General features: G+C 38.1%; 1 protein-coding gene across 1 annotated transcript in view; it reads left to right on the top strand.

Annotated features, from left to right (window-relative positions):
- The first annotated feature begins 334 nt into the window (after positions 1-334).
- Positions 335-21107, top strand: part of LOC131062592 (fimbrin-2) — a 36085-nt gene continuing 15312 nt past the window's right edge. Inside the window, exons 1-8 of the mRNA XM_057996280.2 lie at positions 335-669; positions 776-952; positions 1173-1411; positions 1579-1750; positions 2228-2266; positions 2388-2456; positions 2559-2675; positions 5003-5214. Coding sequence (XP_057852263.1) covers positions 583-669; positions 776-952; positions 1173-1411; positions 1579-1750; positions 2228-2266; positions 2388-2456; positions 2559-2675; positions 5003-5214 — 1112 coding nt within the window. The 5' untranslated portion in view covers positions 335-582. The remainder of the gene's footprint in view (positions 670-775; positions 953-1172; positions 1412-1578; positions 1751-2227; positions 2267-2387; positions 2457-2558; positions 2676-5002; positions 5215-21107) is intronic.

The raw sequence follows: 21107 nt of genomic DNA, 5'->3' as shown, positions 1-21107 counted from the left end.
GATGACTAGTAGAAAGGGAATTGACTTTGCCTCATGTTTAAATTTGAATTTAAGAAACAAAAGATCTTTTTCACACCATAAATTCAATCCAAATTAAAAAATAATAAAATAATCATAAAAAAAAGTTTGAAAACAATATTAACTTAAATTTAAATCAATTGCCAAACTTTTAGATGAACTTCTATACTAATCATTATATTAGAAAAATCCAATTAAACTAAATAAAAAGATACAATACCTTTACAATTCTAAAAATCGGTACAAGTGGTCAAATAAGAATAAAGTATTAGTTCAAATAGAACAAGTGAATGTAAACCCCCCCAAAAAATTAAAAAATGAATGTTCCGAATTGATGGAAGAATGGAGAGGTCTAATTCCAATCTGGCCGCGTTGTGGCAGCGGGGAAATTAGATTAGAAAATGGAGAAACCATGGCGATGGGTGGGCCCCTCCTCCAGGCTCCTCGCCTTTATTGAGTCGGCTCGACTCTTCCCGCTTTACCTATCACAGTACTACATGGAGATAGCGAGGAAGGCAGGAGAAAGCTGAAACAGGATTTCCTTGCACATCTCGTCAAGGACAAATGGCAGGCTTTGTTGGCGTGCTAGTGTCGGATCCATGGCTGCAGAGCCAATTCACTCAGGTCGAACTTCGGGCTCTCAAATCACATGTAAGTTGGAATCCCCTTCTTCTTCCCCTGTCTTTCTCTGGCCTTCTCCTCCGCATGGATGGATGCTCATATGCTCGCCGCTTTCATGCTTATGTTGTTTTTGCAGTTCGTTCATATGAAAGCCCAGACAGGGCATGTTACAGTAGCCGATTTGGCCTCCGGAATGGCAAAACTCAAAGCTTTTCAGGATTTATTCACCGAGGAAGAAGTGGCAGCGATTCTTGCCAAATATTACCCCAGTGCCAGTGCTCAACAAGAGATAGATTTTGAAGCTTTTCTTAAGGTGAGTTTTGCTGCCTGCCAAATGTACAGAATTATACTGGACTGCTTTGGTTCGTTGGTCAGATATACTCTTCTCCAAACTTAGAAACTTGTTTGAACTAGCCTCTGGAAACAACTGTGTTCACTTTTTTTACATCAACGTTTTGGATCCTCCATGATCCATCATCAGGATGAGAAACAGAGCAAAAGATAATTTTTTAGTTTCGTTTGGCCATCTGCAGCTGTACCTTAACATGCAGACCCACGCCAGCACCAAAAGTGGTGGTACGGGCAACTCATCCTCGTTTCTAAAGGCAGCCACAACTACTTTGCTTCATACAATTAGTGAATCTGAGAAGAAAGCATATATTGCCCACATCAATAGTTGCTTCGAAGAGGATCCTTTTATGAAAAGATTCCTTCCAATTGATCCTTCCACAAATGATCTATTTGAGATAGCTAAAGATGGAGTCCTCCTATGGTATATTTGCTTCCAATGGCTTATTTTTGTTCCAAACAAATGGACTTTCGATTGCGACTCATTTTTTAATTCCGGATAAATTTACTTAAAATAATTAGAATTGCAAGAATATGGATGCTGAAATATGAAAGACTGCAGTGCATTTTATATGTTTTGAATGTATGCAGCAAATTGATCAATTTGGCAGTTCCTGGAACTATCGACGAAAGGACTCTAAATACTAAAGATAAACTCAATCCATGGGAGAGGAATGAAAATCATACTCTCTGTCTGAATTCTGCAAAAGCTATTGGGTGCACGGTTGTCAATATCGGAACCCAGGATCTGGTTGAAGGAAGGGTATGTGAGATATATTGCATTGTTTGTCTGTCCTTTTTAGAATAAACACAACTTTTGGATGGTCTCCTCCTTTTGTTCTAAACTAACACATGGGTTTGATTTATTTTATTAATGGTTTGCAGTGGGTTTTCTTTAGTTTTTGTCCAATGGATAGGAATTCCTTTCATATGTGTTTCTTTTAGTTATTCAACATTCAAATTATCATTGAAATATATACTTTTCAAACTAATGATTATTAGTAAACTAAGTTGCCTCTCCTTTGTTGAAGTTAGTCCTGTGCCATTGCTTTTGAACCCCGTAATTTGGTTCTTGAGCCTAAGAGGAGCATTTTTCAGTGCATCCACCATGGTAGAAATGTCTTGAATTATGTTTTGGTTGTATTTATTTTCAGAAAATCAAAATCTCATTGATATTGGCTGGTTTATAGGTTTGCTTCATACCCATTATAATAACAAGTGCATTTGTTTTGATTTGCAGCCTCACCTTTTACTTGGTTTAATATCTCAAATTATCAAGGTATGCTGTCAGCAGGCCTAGTTTTTTTTTTTCTGCAGTAGAATGGTCATTGCATGTGAAATTGTCTATCAGAAATTTGCAGGTCAGAATCTTCATCGTCATGTTGGTAATTTTTTTGCAGATACAACTTCTTTCAGACCTTGACCTGAAGAAAACACCTGAGCTTGTTGAGTTAGTTGATGATAGTAAGGTAATGCAGACAAAATTTGTATACTCCTTCACAATAAGTTGGATAAAGCATCTTTTTAAACCACAGTTATTCATAGGTTAGGTTTGTTCCAAAATTTGCCAGGAAGTTGAGGAGCTGATGAATCTAGCTCCTGAGAAGGTTTTGCTGCGGTGGATGAATTTTCATCTTCGCAAAACAGATTTTAAGAAAATTATTTCAAATTTTTCCTCTGATCTCAAGGTGCGTGTTGGAAACATACTACTTTTCTTTTAATACTGTTTAGAAAAATGAGAGGCTTCATATGCACTTGATTCACCAGTTTCTCAGTTGTGTTTTAGAATATCCTTATTGTGTAGTTATTGTTCTGCCCATGACAAATTTGCTTGCAAATTTGTATTGTTGTTTAGGAAAGCATTATATTAAAGGCATTAAATTTTTTTACACGAAAAGCTGTAGATGTATGAAACTATCTCATCTTGGTAAGGGTACAGTAAGATATAAACCGTAGTCTGTCCATGCCTATTGCTCACACTTTCTATATTTGGCATCATCTATAAATAGAGTGCCAAATAGTAATTAATATTATAATCCTTGGACTGAGAATGGCACCATAAAAAAATGACAACTAACCATACATTTTTACAGTTTACTTGATCTGATAACTTTGTTGATGAATTGATACTCCATGAGGTATCTTTATTCTATTCTTTTTGGAAGATTCTTAAGTCATTTGCTGGAGTTTAATGAATTTCTCAGGAAACTGGTCTGATGCTCTATTTTGCTAACTTTCTTGCTATCTTTTTCTTGAAGTCTGTTGTGACGTCTTCATGTTAAGGTTTCTGCTTTGTACTCATGGAGATCTCCTTCCTCTATAAGAAATGAGGACCGATACTAGCAGAATTGGTTAATCCTCCGACTCTTTAGTTATGCTTTCCTGTGTGTGCATTGAGTTCTTATCATCTTTATTCTATTCCTTTTGGAAGGTTCATAAGTATTTTGATGGAGGTTAGTGAATATCTCAAGGAACTGGTTTGATGCTCTATTTTGGCAACTTCCTAGTTTTCCTTTTCTTGAATTCTGTTCTGACATCTTCGTATTGAGGTTTCTTCTTTGTGCTCACGGAGACCCCCATCCTCTATAATGAATGGTTAATTTTTTTTCGTTCAGGACTAATCCTACCAGAATTGGTTTATCCTTTGACACTTGAGAGTTATTCTTTCCTGTGTGGGATTTGAATTCTCTATTGAATTCTTATCATCTATATTCTATTCCTTTTGGAAGGTTCATAAGTATTTTGATGGAGGTTAGTGAATTTCTCAGGGAACTGGTTTGATGCTCTATTTTGATTAGTTCCTAGTTTTCTTTTTCTTGAAGTCTGTTCTGACATCGTCATGTTGAGGTTTCTGCTTTGTACTTATGGAGACCTCCATTCTTTATAAGGAATGATTAATTTCTTCATGTTCAGGACTAATCCTAGCAGAATTGGTTTATCCTCTTACACTTGAGTTATGCTTGCCTTTGTGGGCTTTAAATTTTCTATTAAATCTTTATCATCTTTTGGTTTTTAGATTATACCAGCCTTTAGGCTTACCAGTCCGTTCTGAAGCTTTTTCTTTTCTAACCGTGGAATCTTGGAATCTTCTAAGAAGTAATTACAAAGTTAATATCTTGTGCCTTTCTGGATCCTATTCTATATCTGTTATGAATTCAACGGTTTTGTCCTTTAATTTGTGCATAGAAAGCATATCTCCTATAGATTATCTAATAGTTTATAGAATATAAATTACATCATGCAATGCAATGAGTAGTTTGTGAATCTTGCTCAGACTAAGATGTATGAAAATATCAATTTAAATGGATTAAATTCTAGATGCTTCATTTCAGAAAGCTTCCAACTCTTGTAAGAACCAAGGACTTCCCTCCAGATTTCTCCTTTCTTCTCAATCCTTAAACCTAATAATGAAGAATCCATTTTCTAAGGCAGAGAGAAAAAGGGCTGGAAAGATTTTCTTCTACCAAATTTATTCATTTAAGGAGGATGAAATTACTTGGCCAAAACTGTGTGACCTGCAGATCAGAGAAAGTTGAAGTAAAAGTTGCCATTTTTCCAGTGGCTTATCTGAGAGGACCTTTAGACAGTGGGGATCTATAATACCTCTGTGTGGGAACTCTATCCTTTCCAACAAAGGAAGATGGAGAATACTTCTCCACCAATTTTTTTTTTCCAATCCTAATAAAATCTCTATTCCTACTTGCTTTCAAGCAATTACTTCATAATATATCTGGAGTGTATGACCTTTGTTATTGATCATCCATCATAATTGAACTGCTTATTTTTGAGCGCTGTAGCTATGGATTTATTTATAAGGAGTCCAAAAATCATTCATGTTGGTTTAATCTAATTGTATTAAAATTTTGCATGGATCAAAATATATTTTCAATTCCAACACTCAGTATTAATATCCTAAGAACGTTTTTTCTTCCAGTTGAATGTGCCATTCTAATATGCAGATGTTTAAGATACTAGAATACGTGTGGATTTTACCATTTGGTTCTTTTGTGCACAGGATGGAGAAGCATATATTTATTTGTTGAATGCCCTTGCTCCAGAGCATTGTAATTTTTCTCCTTTGGAATCAAAAGACCTGATGGAAAGGGCCAAATTGATTTTGTTGCAAGCAGAAAAAATAAATTGTAGAAGATACTTGACCCCAAAGGACATTGTTGAGGGATCTACAAATTTGAACCTTGCATTTGTTGCTAACCTTTTCCATCAAAGGTAAGGAGCATGTCATGCACTTTCCGTTTTTATTTTTAATGTCATTTTGGATGCACTTTTTGATTTGTTTGTGAAGACAATGTTCTCTGACTTCTTGTGCCTTGGGGGACCAGCAGTTTGTTGAAAAACCGTCTTTCACTTGTAGCATTAATGATAATAGAAATTTTTTTTTACAGTCAGTATAATTGCAAGTACTTTAGCCTTGTAGCAAGTGACAGCTTTGAACTTTTGTCCAACATACAAAGAGAGGCAACCCTAGGGAAATGCTAGAAAGACTTCAATCTAAACTTTCTACAGAGTTCCTTTACTAATGGTTAGCATCTGAGCCATTATGAGTTCATCACATTTGAAGTTTGGTGAAACAGATGACACTTACACTTCATTCCAGCTTCAACAAGAACTCTAATACATGACACTTCACTCCATCTCTTCAACCTATAACTCTAATGCAAGACCCTTCAGTGCTTCTGATCTGTTGCCCTGGGAATAGTTAATTGGTGCTTGCAAACGTTTGTTTAAAATATGCTAGGGAGGCTGCAATGCTCCACAATATCATAAAATTAGTGGCAAATTATGTTTCTCTTAATTGCACAAGCTATTTTTCCTTAGCGTACTCTCTTTCTAGGTTAAACAACCAAGGGTGGTTGTAGATATATTTGGTATTTTTTTTGCCTCATCAACCATGGTTTTCTAACTTTTCTCTTATCCAAGTTTACCTGTATCTGCAAGTTGAAGATCAATTCAACAGGTGACACAAGGGCTCCAAACAATTGCTGGGCACCTCTCCTCAAAAGTTCTCCTTGTTGCTAAATATGTGGCTACATTGTTGGTCATAACTTGGATGTCAGTTTCTACACCCACTTCCATGACCACCTCCATCAGTATATTGTGCTGATTCTCATTAATTTTCACTTCAAAAACAATTTTCCACCAAAAGCCACTAGGAAGTTGATCAACATACGGTTTTCCCAATCTATTCACACCCTAGACAAAATAGTGCAGCCATTTTAGCATCCAAATTGTCTTTTGACCTTCTATTACAACCTTAGTATTTTTCACGGCTTCCTCAAATAAGGGTCCACTCAAATCATATGGACCAATGATTCCTAATATGGACTTCTTGCAACATGGAATGGTATGTTGTTATAAGACCAGAAGTTAGTGGCTGCCATCCCTTTTATGATGTTTTTCCATGCCATACCTTCAAGAAAATGTTGCACACTGAGAGCATTATGAGAAACAAAGAACCCATGTGACTTTACTTGGATAGAATTACCTCTAGTGAATGGACCCCTCATTTGTGGGCTGAGACAAGAGCCTATTACATCAGACTTTGATCCAAAAGGAGAATTAATCATAATTGCAATTGCCTTAGTTGTTCTTTTCTTTTCAAATTTCTTCTCCTCATTCAATTCAAGGGCAACCTTTGTCTCTTGTATGATCTTTGGCTCCACAAATTATGCAGCTGCACATTTTCAACCAGGTATTAGTGCAAATTGATATTTGAGGCAATTGTTGCCTCTCGTCATTCTCAAGGTACAATAAGTGTACACTGTACATTATCGTTCTTAGCATGGCATCAAGTGGCATCCTTGGCCTTGCTACCATTACAGTTACCAATAGATGCCATCTCTATCTACAAAGTTAGAAAGTCTAGAAAAAAGAAAAAAACTATCAAGCTTCAACTTTGAAAATTGTAAACCCTATGTTCGAAAGAAAGAAGAGAAGAAGAGAGAGACGGAAAAATGAAACCCCAAAAGTGCTAGAACACTACACATCAAAGAAGAAACAACAAAACCTAAATCAAAAAACAAAAAAACGGAGTTCCATACCATACCACTACGGTCAATATTAAGATCACTTGAAACAAGGTCAAATCAATTGAGAATCAATGAAATCAAGGAGTTGAGAACATGAGCAAATGTCATTAAGATGAAAAAAAATTGTCCTTTTTGAAAGCTGATTGTGTATGGGCTCATGCTCATGAGTTTCTGCACAAGTCTTGTGATTACTTATAAGTATTATGGTGAGGTCTTTGAGTAACTTGTAGAGTTTTTCATCTATGATTTGCACCATTTGAAGAGAAAATATCTTTGCAGAAGTCAAATGTGTATTGGTGATTTCCTCATGATCTTGGGATAAATATTCCATTTTTCTCTATGTCATCATTTTGTTCCCCAACATTTTTGTGCTTCAGCATTCTAAAAAAATACTTTGATCCCTTATACCCTTTTAACCAATTCATTTTGTACCTTAGCTTGGCAACTTATGCTTAATATTTAAATGAATCTCTTTCTTCATTTTTAACTCGGAAGCATTGGCTTGGTAATTCATTAATGTTGGACTTTTGTTTCTCTTCTTGTCAAACCTTCCTGGGCTATGAAATCTCTCTTCATCTTATGAGCTCCATTCCTGCACTACACTTTAACAAACGTTCATATTTAGAGTCCCAAATGGGGTTTGGGCATTCAAGTTCAGAATTTGTGGGAGAAATCTTCCACAATATTTTAATAGCTTCCAAGCAATTTTTGTCTTTCAGGCGGCAGATATTTAATATTTATACAAATTCACATTGTCGTTTTACTTTTGAAGCTAATTCAAGTTTAATTTTAATATGGTTGAGATCATATGGTTTGAAAGGATTTACTTTAAAAACTTCTTTTTTCATCGTCTCCATCTGAAATTATAGCTTGTGCTCATAACCTTGTAAAATCTGGAGTATATTCTATCGCCCTTATAATTATTCATCTTGTGTACCATTTATACTCATTGCTTTTTTTTTTGTCCACTCCATAGCGGTTCCTGACTAATGAGACACTTAATTTTGCATCATTAGTAAAGTTTGTTTCCTTTACATTTAAAAGGGAGCCCCTCTTATTCATGTTCCTCTGCAACGTCTGCTTGAAGTTTCCATACAACTGAAAATTCTGATCACAAGGTTAAAAAATTCTGATGCGACCGCTTCCTTACTACTCATAAAAGCTGAATATCTATTATGAGACAAAGAGGAGAGCTTGAAAATGAACCAGCATAACAGAAAAACTCATATAAAATACTGATTGCTTCCTATAGCCATTTAATATCCTTTCTTAAGATTAAAGCAGTCAGATGAAGCCATTCACCATTACAATCAGCAAAAACAATCCTACATAGTAGCCAAAATTCTTAAGAAATACCGGCAGTCAAAGTCATATAACCATCAATATCAAATATGTTTAATATATTACTTGTATTTGAAAGTCTGGTTCTGAGCCACACTATAGTATAAGGGGCGATAAACAGAGTCGGAGCTTCATGAAGCCTTTGAAATACTAAACAAAAAACCATAGGACCTGAACTATGCCGAAATATGCATCAATATTATGTTGCATCTAAGTGTCCCTACAAAATCTGCCGGCTATATGTATTACAGAGAGGCTATAACTAAAAGCATATTAAGACCTAAGGGTAGATATTACTCATCCATAAGGCTGCAATCTATATAATCCTTATCCCTGAAATCTTCAACAGGAACCGAAGGCCCTTCACCATCTTTGACTGGGGCTGCTTTGTGCTTCTTGTTTTTGTTGCTCCGAACCTTGCTAGCCGTCATAATCACCGGGGGAATCACTTGGATTTTTTTCACCTCTATTTCGGGCATGGAATCCGGGGGTTGAAAGCCCTCTGCAATCATATACTCAACCCACCAAGTATTTCTTGACGCCCTTTTCATATGAAGCCATTTGAGAAGGAAGTCAATGTTTCTGACTATATCCTGCTTCCTATCTTCAAAGGCTTTGCTATCTTTTAGGACCAATAGAGGCTGTTTCACAATCTCAACATTGCGACCCTCCCCTGTTCCTGCAACTAAGGAGTAATCTTCTGGATATGGAATATTCAAATTGCTATCTACACATGCCACTGCCAATTCTAAGTTGCCCAAAAGATCTTCCTTAAAAATCCTTCTGCATAGCTGAATGGCTTCATTTTTTGGGGTACCCACAACTAGTAAAATTGAAACAAAAGTTGCAGGAATATCGCAATTTACCCGAAATCGAAACTCATTGTTGATATACTCCTCACACATTATCTCCTTCACGGCTCTGCTTGTCAGGTCATCCAGGTCGTTCATAATTCTAACCCATCTCTCAAATTTGACCTCTCCCCTAAAAGGCATCCATCTGTTGTCGTCCACTGGTAGCAAACGCATGTTCGACTCCATTTCTAAGCTTCTAACCTTGTTTTGTCGCTGTCTCAGGCAACAGCGTTTGCATTCGAATCGCTATACTTCGGATAAAAGCTCACTACTAACTAATAATATCCAAGACACCTCCACATGATGGGACTCATGTGAAAAGTCTACCTCTGGAAGAAAGCCAGCCCATCTTACCGAGAAATAATGAATTCCGAACTTTCTTGAAGGGGAAATTTCTAGATTTCACATGGGCCCCATCTTATGCTTTCCACACAATCCCTATGTGACATCTGGACAACTGTGTCCATTCAGCAATGCGTAGGCCAGGTCATCCAAGTGCAGCAGACTAATAAAATAATGGTTCTAATTTAAAACATACTATCCGATAAATGTAGCTAGGTTAAATAACTCTATTTGAGGCTTCTATTATTGCCCCAGTACTATAGCTGCTTGCCCTCTAAACTTCTGGTCTACTTGTTCTAAAAAGCAACCATCGGCTCCTAGATTTGCAAGTAAGTCTGCCTCCTTATTGCCCTCTCTATAAGTATGATTAATTAAAACCTCTTCAAAATGATCTAAGAATTCCACAGCTCTCCCCAACCTTGAGTTTAATTTCCAGTTGGGGGTACTTTTTGTCCTTTAGGCATTAATAATAATTTGAGAATCTCCTTCTATTGCCAATTAATTAATACCTAAATTTATACTTAACAATAGCCCTTCTATTACTGCATCCATTTCAGCGATATTATTAGTAACCTTCCCTATTGGCTTGGCAAGTTTGGCACAAAATGGAACCATCCCAATGATGTATGATGCAACCTATCCCAGCGGTCCCAGGTTTCCCTCTGGATGCACCATTGAAGTTTAGTTTGAACCTACCATATTCTGGTTTTTCCCATATACATTGTTCTCTCAATTGTTTGCTCTCCTTACCCCCTTTCCCATAGTGTGGGGGTATCTGCAGACCATACCATGCTTTTCTAATTTTGCTATCCCAACTTGAGAATATACAATCGTTTAAAGTGCTGTTTTTTAATCTGTTATTGGTTGTTTCCACTATATAAGCTTCAATTTTATTTAATAGATATTCAACTTCCATTTTCTTATTTTGGAACAATCTCCTATTCCTTTCTTTCCAAATTTCCCAAACTAGAATGGATGGAGCTAATTTCCATGTTATGTTATAAAGGCTGTTCCTAAATAAGTTTCGCCAGCTATTCAGAATATTTAATAAGTTATTGGGAAGGGCAGTCTTCCAACCTAGTTTCTCACACAGCCATGTCCAACATTCGCCAGCTATTCAGAATATCTAATAAGTTATTGGGAAGGGCAGTCTTCCAACCTAGTTTCTCACACAGCCATGTCCAACATTCAGAGGAATGAGGACAGTTTAACAGAAGATGATTGGCAGATTCTTCTTCTTTTTCACAAAGTGAGCATTTTGAGGGGCCCTCAAATCCAAGTTTCCTGAACCAATTTGCTGTCAAAATCTTAGATTGTAGAGCTGCCCAAAGGAACATTCCTGCCTTTGGAAGCAAGCTTTATCCCAACACAGATGCAATGGAATTTTTGACTTCTCCCATTGCTGTAATTTGATTAGTTCCGAATAACCATCCTTAACCCTATACTCACCTGTATTAGATCCCATCCATATTAATTTGTCTTCACCTTTTTGACTGAGATATGTCTTTTTGATAGTATATTTCTGAATTCCATTTTCTCCTCTTCTGTCAGGGGTATTGTTGTGACCATTTCACACATCGCCCCATCGCAAATAGGGACCCCCTCTTTTCGCTTGTTTTCGTTCGTTTTTGCTTTCGTTTTTAGGATTTTGTTAGTCAGTTAGTTGTCTGGATTTAGGGTCAAGCCTTAGGGTTTTTATTTTGTCTTTTCAGGCCAAAATCCAGTCGTTTTTGAGAGCTTTTGGAGCCTCCTTTTCTAGGATGCAAATTTTGAATGCAATGAATTCGCCAGAATGGTCTAATGTTCAATTGGAATGTTGATGCAGAGCTTAAATTTGTCTAAGTGTTGAGAGCCAAATGTGAATTTTTGTCCGATTGAATATTTTGACCAAATTTTTGACCTTTTTGATTTTTGATCCTGGGCATTGGAATTGATTTGTTTTTGCCTTGTGAAGTGTTAAAATGTGAAAAATCATGTTATTTTGGCCTGTAGGAGCAAAATCGCTCCTGTCCCTCAGTGAAGGACGGGAGCTCGTTTTCAAATATCTCATTATTCCTGCAGGGCCCAGACAAGTTTCGAGTTGGAAGTGATGGAGAACAACGAGATCTTTCCATTGAATATAAATTGAAGATTTTCATGAGCACAGAAATGCCTCCAGGAGGAAAATCGCTCCTGTCCCTCAGTGAAGGACCGGAGCTACAAATCAAATTTTGCCTTGTCCTTGCGAGATTTCGACGACTCGATGATTTGAAGACGTCCAAAGGGAGATGCTTTACCAAATGAATATAATTTGAGATGCAAAAATGGAGGAGAATGGTCCACAATGCAAAGTTCGCTCCTGTCCCTAAGGAAGGGACCAGGGCGAAGTACCTTATAGCTCCTGTCCCTCTCCAAGGGACCAGAGCGATGTCCTTCATTAGGCAAAATCCAGGCAAAAACCAAGGCAAGTTTACGTTCAAAAGCAAGAGAAAGCATGAGATGAACTCATTGAATACAAATTGAAGATTTTAAAACGTCCACAGGGGTCCCAAAAGGCCTAGTTCGCTCCTGTCCCTCAGGAAGGGACCAGAGCGATTTTTGGTATAAATGATTTTCTGGCTAAGTTACAATCAATGTTAAGGCATGGACGAATGGAGTGGAGTATGACGAGTCCGTTGAATATAAATTTAGAACCTGACAAAGTGAAATAAGAGCCACAAAAGGAGGATCGCTCCTGTCCCTCTCCAAGGGACCAGGGCGATATAGTGAATATATTGCTTTTCACTCAAGTTTGAAGCCGATCCAAGTCAAGACAAGGTGGCAAAGGACATTTCAAGGCGTCTTCATCAAGCACAGGCACTCGAAGGTCGTTATAATGGAGAGATTTGCACTCTAAGACCTAGATCGCTCCTGTCCCTCAGGAAGGGACCAGGGCGATGTTGGATATATTGGCCACTTCATGCAAGTTTTACGTAAGGACAAGATTTTGCAGGGTCTTAGAAGGTCCATGGTGCCTTTTGAAGATGGTATATAGAGATTTTGAACGTAAAATGATCATCATTTTGAACATGGAGACCATATCGCTCCTGTCCCTCTCCAAGGGACCAGGGCGATTTGCTTTGGACTCTTTATTTTGCTTCAAGTTCAAACTAAGTTAAGACTTCACAAGGTTATACAAGGTCCAAGGCGTTCTTTGAAGATAATATGCAAGAGTTTTGAACGTCCAAACGTTGCTAGTCAGGCTAAAAGACTCACATCGCTCCTGTCCTTTGGACAAGGACCAAGGCGATCTCATCAAAGGCACTCACGTTCCTTCAAAACGAGGCAAGGCGAGGATAAGCAAGGCAAGGGACGGCGTTTGGAAGACATCACAACAAGGATCGAAGTTAGAAGTTGCCAAGGTCAAGGAGAAATCATGGATCGCTCCTATCCCTCTCCAAGGGACAAGGGCGATGATCCCTTTAAACGTCCAAACACGTCATGAAAACGAATGGAACGAGCGTAGAAGGAACGAGCAAGGATGTTATTCACTCTACAATGAAAGATCAAAGGTCGAAGATGCATAGTGAACGTGAAAATATGGAGATCGCTCCTGTCCCTCTCCAAGGGACCAGGGCGATAAACATCCAAAAGGCACCCATGAATGAATGCAAGATGATCTAATTCGGAGGACCCATTAAAATGATCGATATTGAACGTGGAGATGAAGGAGTTGAACGTAAAAAAATGCAAAAATCACGACCAAATCATGGATCGCTCCTGTCCCTCTCCAAGGGACCAGGGCGATGAGGTATGTCCCTTTCATTTTCATAATTTTGGCGCCAAATAGACAATTCGAATTTCCTTAAATGCTAAAATCGATAAAAAATTGAAAATCCTATTTAATTTGGCATTTAATACGGCGTTGAACATTTATTAATTATTTTGCCTTTATTAGAATCGAAATTTGCAAATTAAAAAACGTAAGGCATTTAATAATTAATTAATTAATTAATTAATAAAAAAATCGCATGGAGCGCTCATTTAAGGGAGGTCGGCCTTGTTATTTCATTTAAATCATTAAAAAATTGTTTTATATCCTCAAGTCGGCCTAAGGGATGAATGCAATGCAAGCGCTATATATGGAGGGTGAGAACTATTATTGTCATATCATTATTTTTATCCTTCATGCGAATTAAGGAGAAGCGAAGATAGTGCGAAGTATTTCATGTGTGGTGTGAATTTAATCCAAAGGTGGCGCTAGTCTATCAAAGGGTGGTGCGATATTTGAAGACTTCATTGGAGCGAATTTGCCAAGGATCGAAGACCACGTCAAAGGGGCGAGACTTGGAAGATTTGTTTGGGCGAACTTGAAGGTCCATTTGAGCGAATTGTCAGAGGTGCAATTGAGGATCGCGTTTAATCCAAGGGTGGCGAAGTGGATTTTCTTGAGGAGATAACATTGAAGACTATTTATACCTCAATTTTGCCTAGGCGATCTTTTCCTTTTTGCATTCTAGAGTTAGCTCTCTATTGAGGTATGGCGATTTGATTTTATTGTTTTATTCATTCATCGTCATATTTTAAGTTTTGGAATTTTGAATTTTTGAATTTCTAAGCTCAATCGTTGCTTTTTAGGAAATGATAACTCTAGAGACTTATCATGACGTTTCCTAAAAAAAATTCTCTCTCTAATCAACGTTATTCATTGCAAAATCTAGTCCTTATATTGAAATGTTGTGTAGGTATGGCGACCCCGAAGGCGGGAGCATCCACCAGCCGCTCAGCTCTCATGAAAGAAGATCAGAAGACCGAAGAGGTGGAGACCAAGATCGTGTCGAAGTGGAGCAACATTGGAGATACAAACTTGGGGAACTTTAGCACGAAGAAGTTTCGAGAGGTCCCTTACATTGGCAAGCCATCACCTGTCGCCCGGAGAATAATAGAGAGTGGCATCATTAAGGCGGCCGGTTTTCCTCCAGCTATTCAGTGCCACGAGTTGATGATCGAGTGTGCCCGTCACTACAATCCACAGTCCAGGACAATTGTGTCCAATGAGGGAAACACTTTGGCGTACCTTTCAGAGGAAGCTATAAGTGAAGCTTTCCATCTTCCAGAGCACAGGGACATGATATACAAGAGCATTGAAGGAGCCAGATCAGTGTACGATGATGATCCAGATGCTTGCTTAAGCATAATCAATAAGAACTGGCTACTCAAGAGTCGTCCCCGTCTAAGCAAGGTACCGAACACACCACACAGGATTGATTTCCAGGAGGAGTACAGAGATTTGATTACTATGCTCAACAGAGTTACAGGAGCACCTCATGCCTTCTATTTTGAGAAGTGGATGTTTTACTTCATCCAGGTGATTGTTCAAGAAAAGGGTACGATACATTGGGCTAGGATAATTAGCCATTGCTTAGACGTACAGTTAAGGAGACTCAGGGCTACTAAGTCCTTCCACATGAGTTCATACGTCATCTATGCTTTGATCAAGAGTGTTGAGTACGCAGGACTACCTCACAGAGGAATGATTGGAAGAGGACCCGGCGAGGTCAGAGCTTGTGATTCCTATGCCTACTTGCATCATCCGCCAGGGAAAAACTACAAGTTAGTTAATGATACCTTCACGATGAACATCACAAGGACGTTGCAAGGAGGGATTCACAACAGGTTATCTCAGGATGCCCAGGAATTCATCAAGAGGTACGGTGCTTGGTTCATTCAGTTTCCCAAGTTCACTTACATTAGAGTGCATGGATGTCCTTTACCTCCATACATGTTGCCGAGGTATCCGACAGACAGAATTGTGTTACTTGAGGTAACAAGGCAGTTGGCAGCGTATGTGAAGGCATTCAGACACAGACATCAGAATGGAGTTCAGGTACCTATTATTTTGGGTAATTCAGTTGAGGTATGTCCTAATGTCTTAGCCATGGATGACTCAGAGAAGGAGTTAGCCTTGTATTCTTTTTCATCTTTTGCTTGGAGAAATAGTTTTGATCCACATGGACATTTAGAGGAGACAGTCGGTAGAAGATTTAAACATGAGCACCAAATTGAAGATTTTATGATGAACCTCCTAGATGATCTTGAAGTGAAACGAAAGATACATTCTAGATTACCTTTGGATTTCATCAGGAAATGCAGGATTTACAGAGTGGCCGACCAAGCTTAGGACAATGGCAGGCACATCCAGTCTTCCTATGATAGAGAAAGCAAAACAATAAGGTTGGATTGGAATGAGCCCGAGGCCGTGGATTTAGATGATTTGATGGCACCAGTTTTGTCTTGTACTCGCAGATGGCTAGACGTTCAGCATCAGAAGTTGAGAGAACAAGGCATAGCTATGTCTTTTACTTTGGAAGAGAAACCAGCCGAAGGTGGAGCAAGCGTGAGTGAAGGCAATCCTAATCCTAGGAATTCAGGTGAAGGTAACCTTCGATGTGCCAGTGAGGGCAATCTCCATCCGAGAGGTTCGAAGAGAAAGGAAAGATCAAAAAAGAAAGAGCCTTCCAAGAAAAAGCAAGGTGCCAACAAAGATCAAACACCAGGTACTTCTTCCAGACCAGAGGATAGAACAATTCGAGTGGAAGAGTCCATGGAGTCGATGGTACAGAATGACAGGCAGGAGGAAGGACAGGCACAGCATGTTTCATCAGATGGATCTCTCCAAGACTATGATTTAGAAGAAGATAATGAAATAACATCTCCTCCCAGACAAGAAGAAATAGTACATAAAGAAATTCAAGTTCAAGAGACAAGATCGAATATCCCAGATTGGTTGAAGGAAAGATTGACCAAGGTGATCGTAGTAGAGGACGAGGACAATGCAATTGATTTAGAGAGCCTTGTTGGACGTTCACATGTGATAACAGAGAAGAAGAAGGCTACAAAGATGTCCAAGATGATTCGAGATGAGACTGGATCTAGAAAACTGCAGATAGCTACACCGGCAGCAGATAAATACGAGGGTGAGATCCTAGCAGAGGATTATGATATACAGACTATTGAGTTAGGACCATCCACAGCAGAGCAGACTTTAGAGGATGCCACCGACACATTTGAGGCATTGAAGGACAAGCTTAGAGAAGAAGTGGAAAAGAATAGAAAGCTTGAGAGAGAGGTCGGTGCATGGAGGACATATTTCAGTCACATCAACGAGCCTTTGGGACGTCAGGATCCAGTTAGATCACCAGTGCAGGCATTGCCCCTTCAATCGATCAATGAAGCAGAAAGATTCAGGAACCTGGTCCAGCGTACATGTAGTTGGATGGATAGATCTCATACAGTGGCCATAGAGTTTGTTACAAGGATGACGAAGATCATTCATCAGGCTATCCGAGTTCTTGAGATTATCCACAGATTGATGGCAACAGTAGCTGCATTTGCCCATACCAAGGACGTTGTCATCCCTGTCTTGAAAGTAATAAGACATACATCCAGAAGAATTTTAGCGCAGGAGAGGATCTTGGAAGGTGATTCTCACAGTTTGTTCTAGTGGTCAACCTTACTCCATATAAAGAGTGTTCTCTTCGAGGACATCAGTGTTAGATGTGGTCAAGTTGAGGAGGTGATCAATCCGATCCAGGACAGAGTATTTGAGGTACTTCGTACCATTCTTGGCAAAAGGATCGAGGTCGAGACAGATGTGGATATGCAGGAATTTGAGGATAGAATCAAGATCATCTTTTGCAAGGACGCAGATGTTACAGATGAGCAGTATGATCAGATGTATGCCACCATGCTCCTGATTGATAGAACGAAGGAACTTGAATCTACTTGGGACGCAGCTCTTCTAGATGCATTCGATCAGGTCATCCACTTAGAAGAGAGTATCAAGAATCTTCCCGAGATTCCAATCACAGAAATCGAAGGAATCGTGACAAAATTCATTGCATATGCTAAGAAAGAGAATTGGAAAGGGAATAAGATTCTAGATGAAAGGTTGTTACAGATGACATGACATCTTATTTCTCATTGGTTGATACCTCCTAGGTTTTTGTGCCGAATTTAATATTTGGCTATGCATTTAATATTGTTCAGTAAAAAGGAGGTCATTTGTAACAAACCCTAATTAGGGTTTAGGTGTCATGATCTTGTCCGTTGATTTACTTTCAATCTGGACCTTTCATTGTAATTGGGGATGCTATATATACCCCCATTTTTCATTTCATTAAAAAAAGAGTAATAGTTGATGTAATAGAGAAGAGAGATTAAAGCTAGAAGCAATTTTATTTTGTAGCAAGATTGAGTCTTGAAGAGAGAACTTCAAGCAATTGTTGTACATGATGACTTGGAAATCAATAAAATATTGAAGTTATGGTGTTTTGTTGCAAATTTCTTGAGTTATCTTCATGGTTGTTTGATACACTTGAATCGTGCTCAATCGAGGTAGTTGTTAATTTGAAAGACTAAGTGTGAGATTTGATATTTGGTAGGATTCGCAATCCAAACCACTAGCTTCTTGCTGATTGTAGGAACGCCTTGCGTGGTCGACTGGAGAACACTTTGAGTCCTTAATCTTCAATTATCATTGTGTCTTGGATATGTACCTTCGAAGCAGTGTCCTTGATCTTTGATGCATTGAACATCATTATGTTACCTTAGAAGATCGCACTAATTTCAATTGAGTTGTTATCTTATGGCAAAATTGAAGTTGGTTGAGTCTTGCCAAATCTCGTCCATGCTAAGTCATTCATAGGGTTAGGCTAGATTAGACCTCTTAAACCCTATCCTTTTGTTTTTTTTTTGAAAGTTTCTTTTAGTTTAGTAAAATCTTCGAGCTTTAGAATGCGTAAGACCCCTTGGAGGAAACAGCAAATCGCATCATACCACTAAAAAAGCTTGTCCGCACGTGGAGACCCCACTAAAAGAACCTTGGAGTCTACCTAACTGACCCTTTACGCGAATCTTCAGCAGTTAGAGACTATTTTCTCAAGAGAGGATAAGATGCCTTTAGGTATTTTATTTTGTGTATGATTGTGTATAAAATACACGTCAACAGGTATCCCATCCAATGATTTCCACCTCCATCCTAATGCAGGATCACCATTAGGATAGTCTATATAATCCCTAAAAAAAGGGCCCTAAAGGATCTCTAACACTTCCATGATCCTTGGAGAGATAGGACAGTTTTCCAAAACAGAATATCCTGCCTAGGAGTCTTTACAAAATAGGACCTTGTTACCATCTGCAACATCCCAAGTGACTTGATTTATGATCAAGCTCCTGCAATCTAATATATAGTTCCACACCCTGGATCCTTTCGGTGGATTTGCTGTTCTAAAAATAGTGCTAGGATCCGAACCATTAAGATATTTCTTTTGAAGATTCTTAACCCAATTCCTATTAGGTTCTTCATAAATTTTCCACACAAATTTTGCACCCAAAGCCATACTTTGCCACTTCAAATTTTTAAGACCTAAGCCACCTGCCTCTCTAGGTCTACATATTTTATCCCAGCTTATTTGTGCTATTTTCCTATCTTTCGACAGACCTTGCCAGTAGAAAGTTCTCAACCTTTTTTCCAACTTCGCTTTAGCACCTTGCGTAAGGGGTAAGTAGGACATCTGGTAGGTGGGAATAGCAAAAGGCACTGCTTTTAGCATTGCGGCCCTTCTTGCCATGGAGAGCCATTTTCCTTTCCATGAGTCCATTCTGCTCTCAATTCTTTTTTCAATGGGATCCCACATTTTATTTACCTTGCTTCCTTTATTTAAAGGCAACCCTAAATACCTACAAGGTAGTTTCCCTTTTTTAAAGCCAAAAGCTTCCATACATTTACTAATATATATTGTTTTGCAAAGCCAAAAGCTTCCATGCATTTGCAAAGAAATCTCCAATTTACTTTGTCATATGCCTTTTTTATGTCTAGTTTGATAAACATACTAGGTTCTAGATTATGTTGGACTAAGTGAATTGCCTCCTATGCTATAATAACTCCATCTAGAATGGACCTACCAGGGACAAAGCCGGTTTGTTCTTCTGATATGATAAACATAAAGACTCTTTTTATCCTATTAGCTAAAAGCTTTTGAGAGAACTTTATACAATGTGTTACACAAAGAGATGGGTTTGAAATCATCTAATTCTTTTGATTTATCTTTTTTGGGGATAAGAGTAATAAAAGTATTGTTTATTTCCTTCAGGATTCTCCCCGAATCCCGCATATTTTCTATAGCTTCCCACATTTCCAGTCCTAGAAAGAGCCAGCACTTCTGGAAGAAACATGCTGGGAAACCATCAAGGCCCGGGGCCTTATCAGGATGTAGTTGGTTTAATGCATCTTCTATTTCTGCAAATGTAAATTTACTAGTCAGTAGTTTATTCTGCTCATCTGTTATGATCTTAGGAATATTAGCAATCAACTTTTGTTGTGATGATAAGTTTGAACTATCCCAGTTATAAGTTTTTAAATTTTTTTTTGAAAGTTCTAGAGCTAACTCATTAGGATCATCTATAGTATTCTCTCGCTCTCCTTTAATCCTGGTAATTCTGTTGATATTTCTTCTCAATTTTGTACTATCATGAAATTTTTTGTATTCCTATCACCATCTGCTAGCCAATTCTCTCTGGATTTTTGTTTCCAGAATATTTCTTCTTTAGTTAAAACATCCTCATACCTATAGAGTAGTTCTCTTTCTTTGACATACTTGGCTTGATCCATACCATCTTTTATTACACTCTCATTTAGACTGTCTAATGTTGCCTCCAACTCCTCTTTTTCTTTAAATAGTTTCTTAAAGTGTTCTTTGTTCCATTGAAGCATTATCAGTTTTAAATATTTCAGTTTTGATATGAAACAAAACATTTTAGACCCATTAAACTGTTCCTCCTTCCACCAATATTCTAGCAGATTGATAAAATTATTATCTTGAAACCATATCTTCTCATATTTGAATGGGCACTTCCTAGGTCTAAGTTCTTCCTCTACTTCCAACAACACTGGGAAGTGACCTGATCCTGCTGAGGTGAGAATTGAGGAGTTCAAAGTATTGCTAAGATCTGCCAAGTTTCCTTTAAAGAAAAATCTATCTAGTCTTTCCGCAATGTTGCTGTATCCTAATCTCTTGTTATTCCAGGTAAATTTTCCATTGATTGTTCTAATATCAAACGTTAGATTATTGTTGACCCAATCCTTAAAATCTTTTTGAGATTGTGATTCCTGTTGAATCCCTCTTTTTTCTGATTGATCTAGGATTGCATTAAAGTCCCCTCCCAAAATGTAGTTAACTTTCGGGTTTTGTGAGAAATATATATTTATTTCTGCCCACGCCTCCCTCTTGTTGTTTGTCCTAACTGGGCCATAAATGTTGATAAGAAAAAAATGTAATGTAGTGGATAAGCTTCTCATCCAACTTCCCTGCCAGTGAGCTTTCTTAATGACATTCTCATAGCAGACCTTCCTTGGATACCAAATGATGGCTAATCCTCCAGCAGTACCAGCGGCTGGAACATAATCCACCTTCCACATACCTAATTTCTTAATAAAGTTAACCAGATCTTCTTTGCTAAGTTTGGTTTCTTGTAACATGAATATCTCTGCTTTAAGATTTATTAAATTGCGCTTGAA

This window comes from Cryptomeria japonica, chromosome 6 (assembly GCF_030272615.1).
Source record: "Cryptomeria japonica chromosome 6, Sugi_1.0, whole genome shotgun sequence".
Lineage (NCBI taxonomy): Eukaryota > Viridiplantae > Streptophyta > Pinopsida > Cupressales > Cupressaceae > Cryptomeria > Cryptomeria japonica.
Note: the sequence above shows the minus strand (reverse complement) of the source record. Positions and strands in the feature narration are given on the sequence as shown.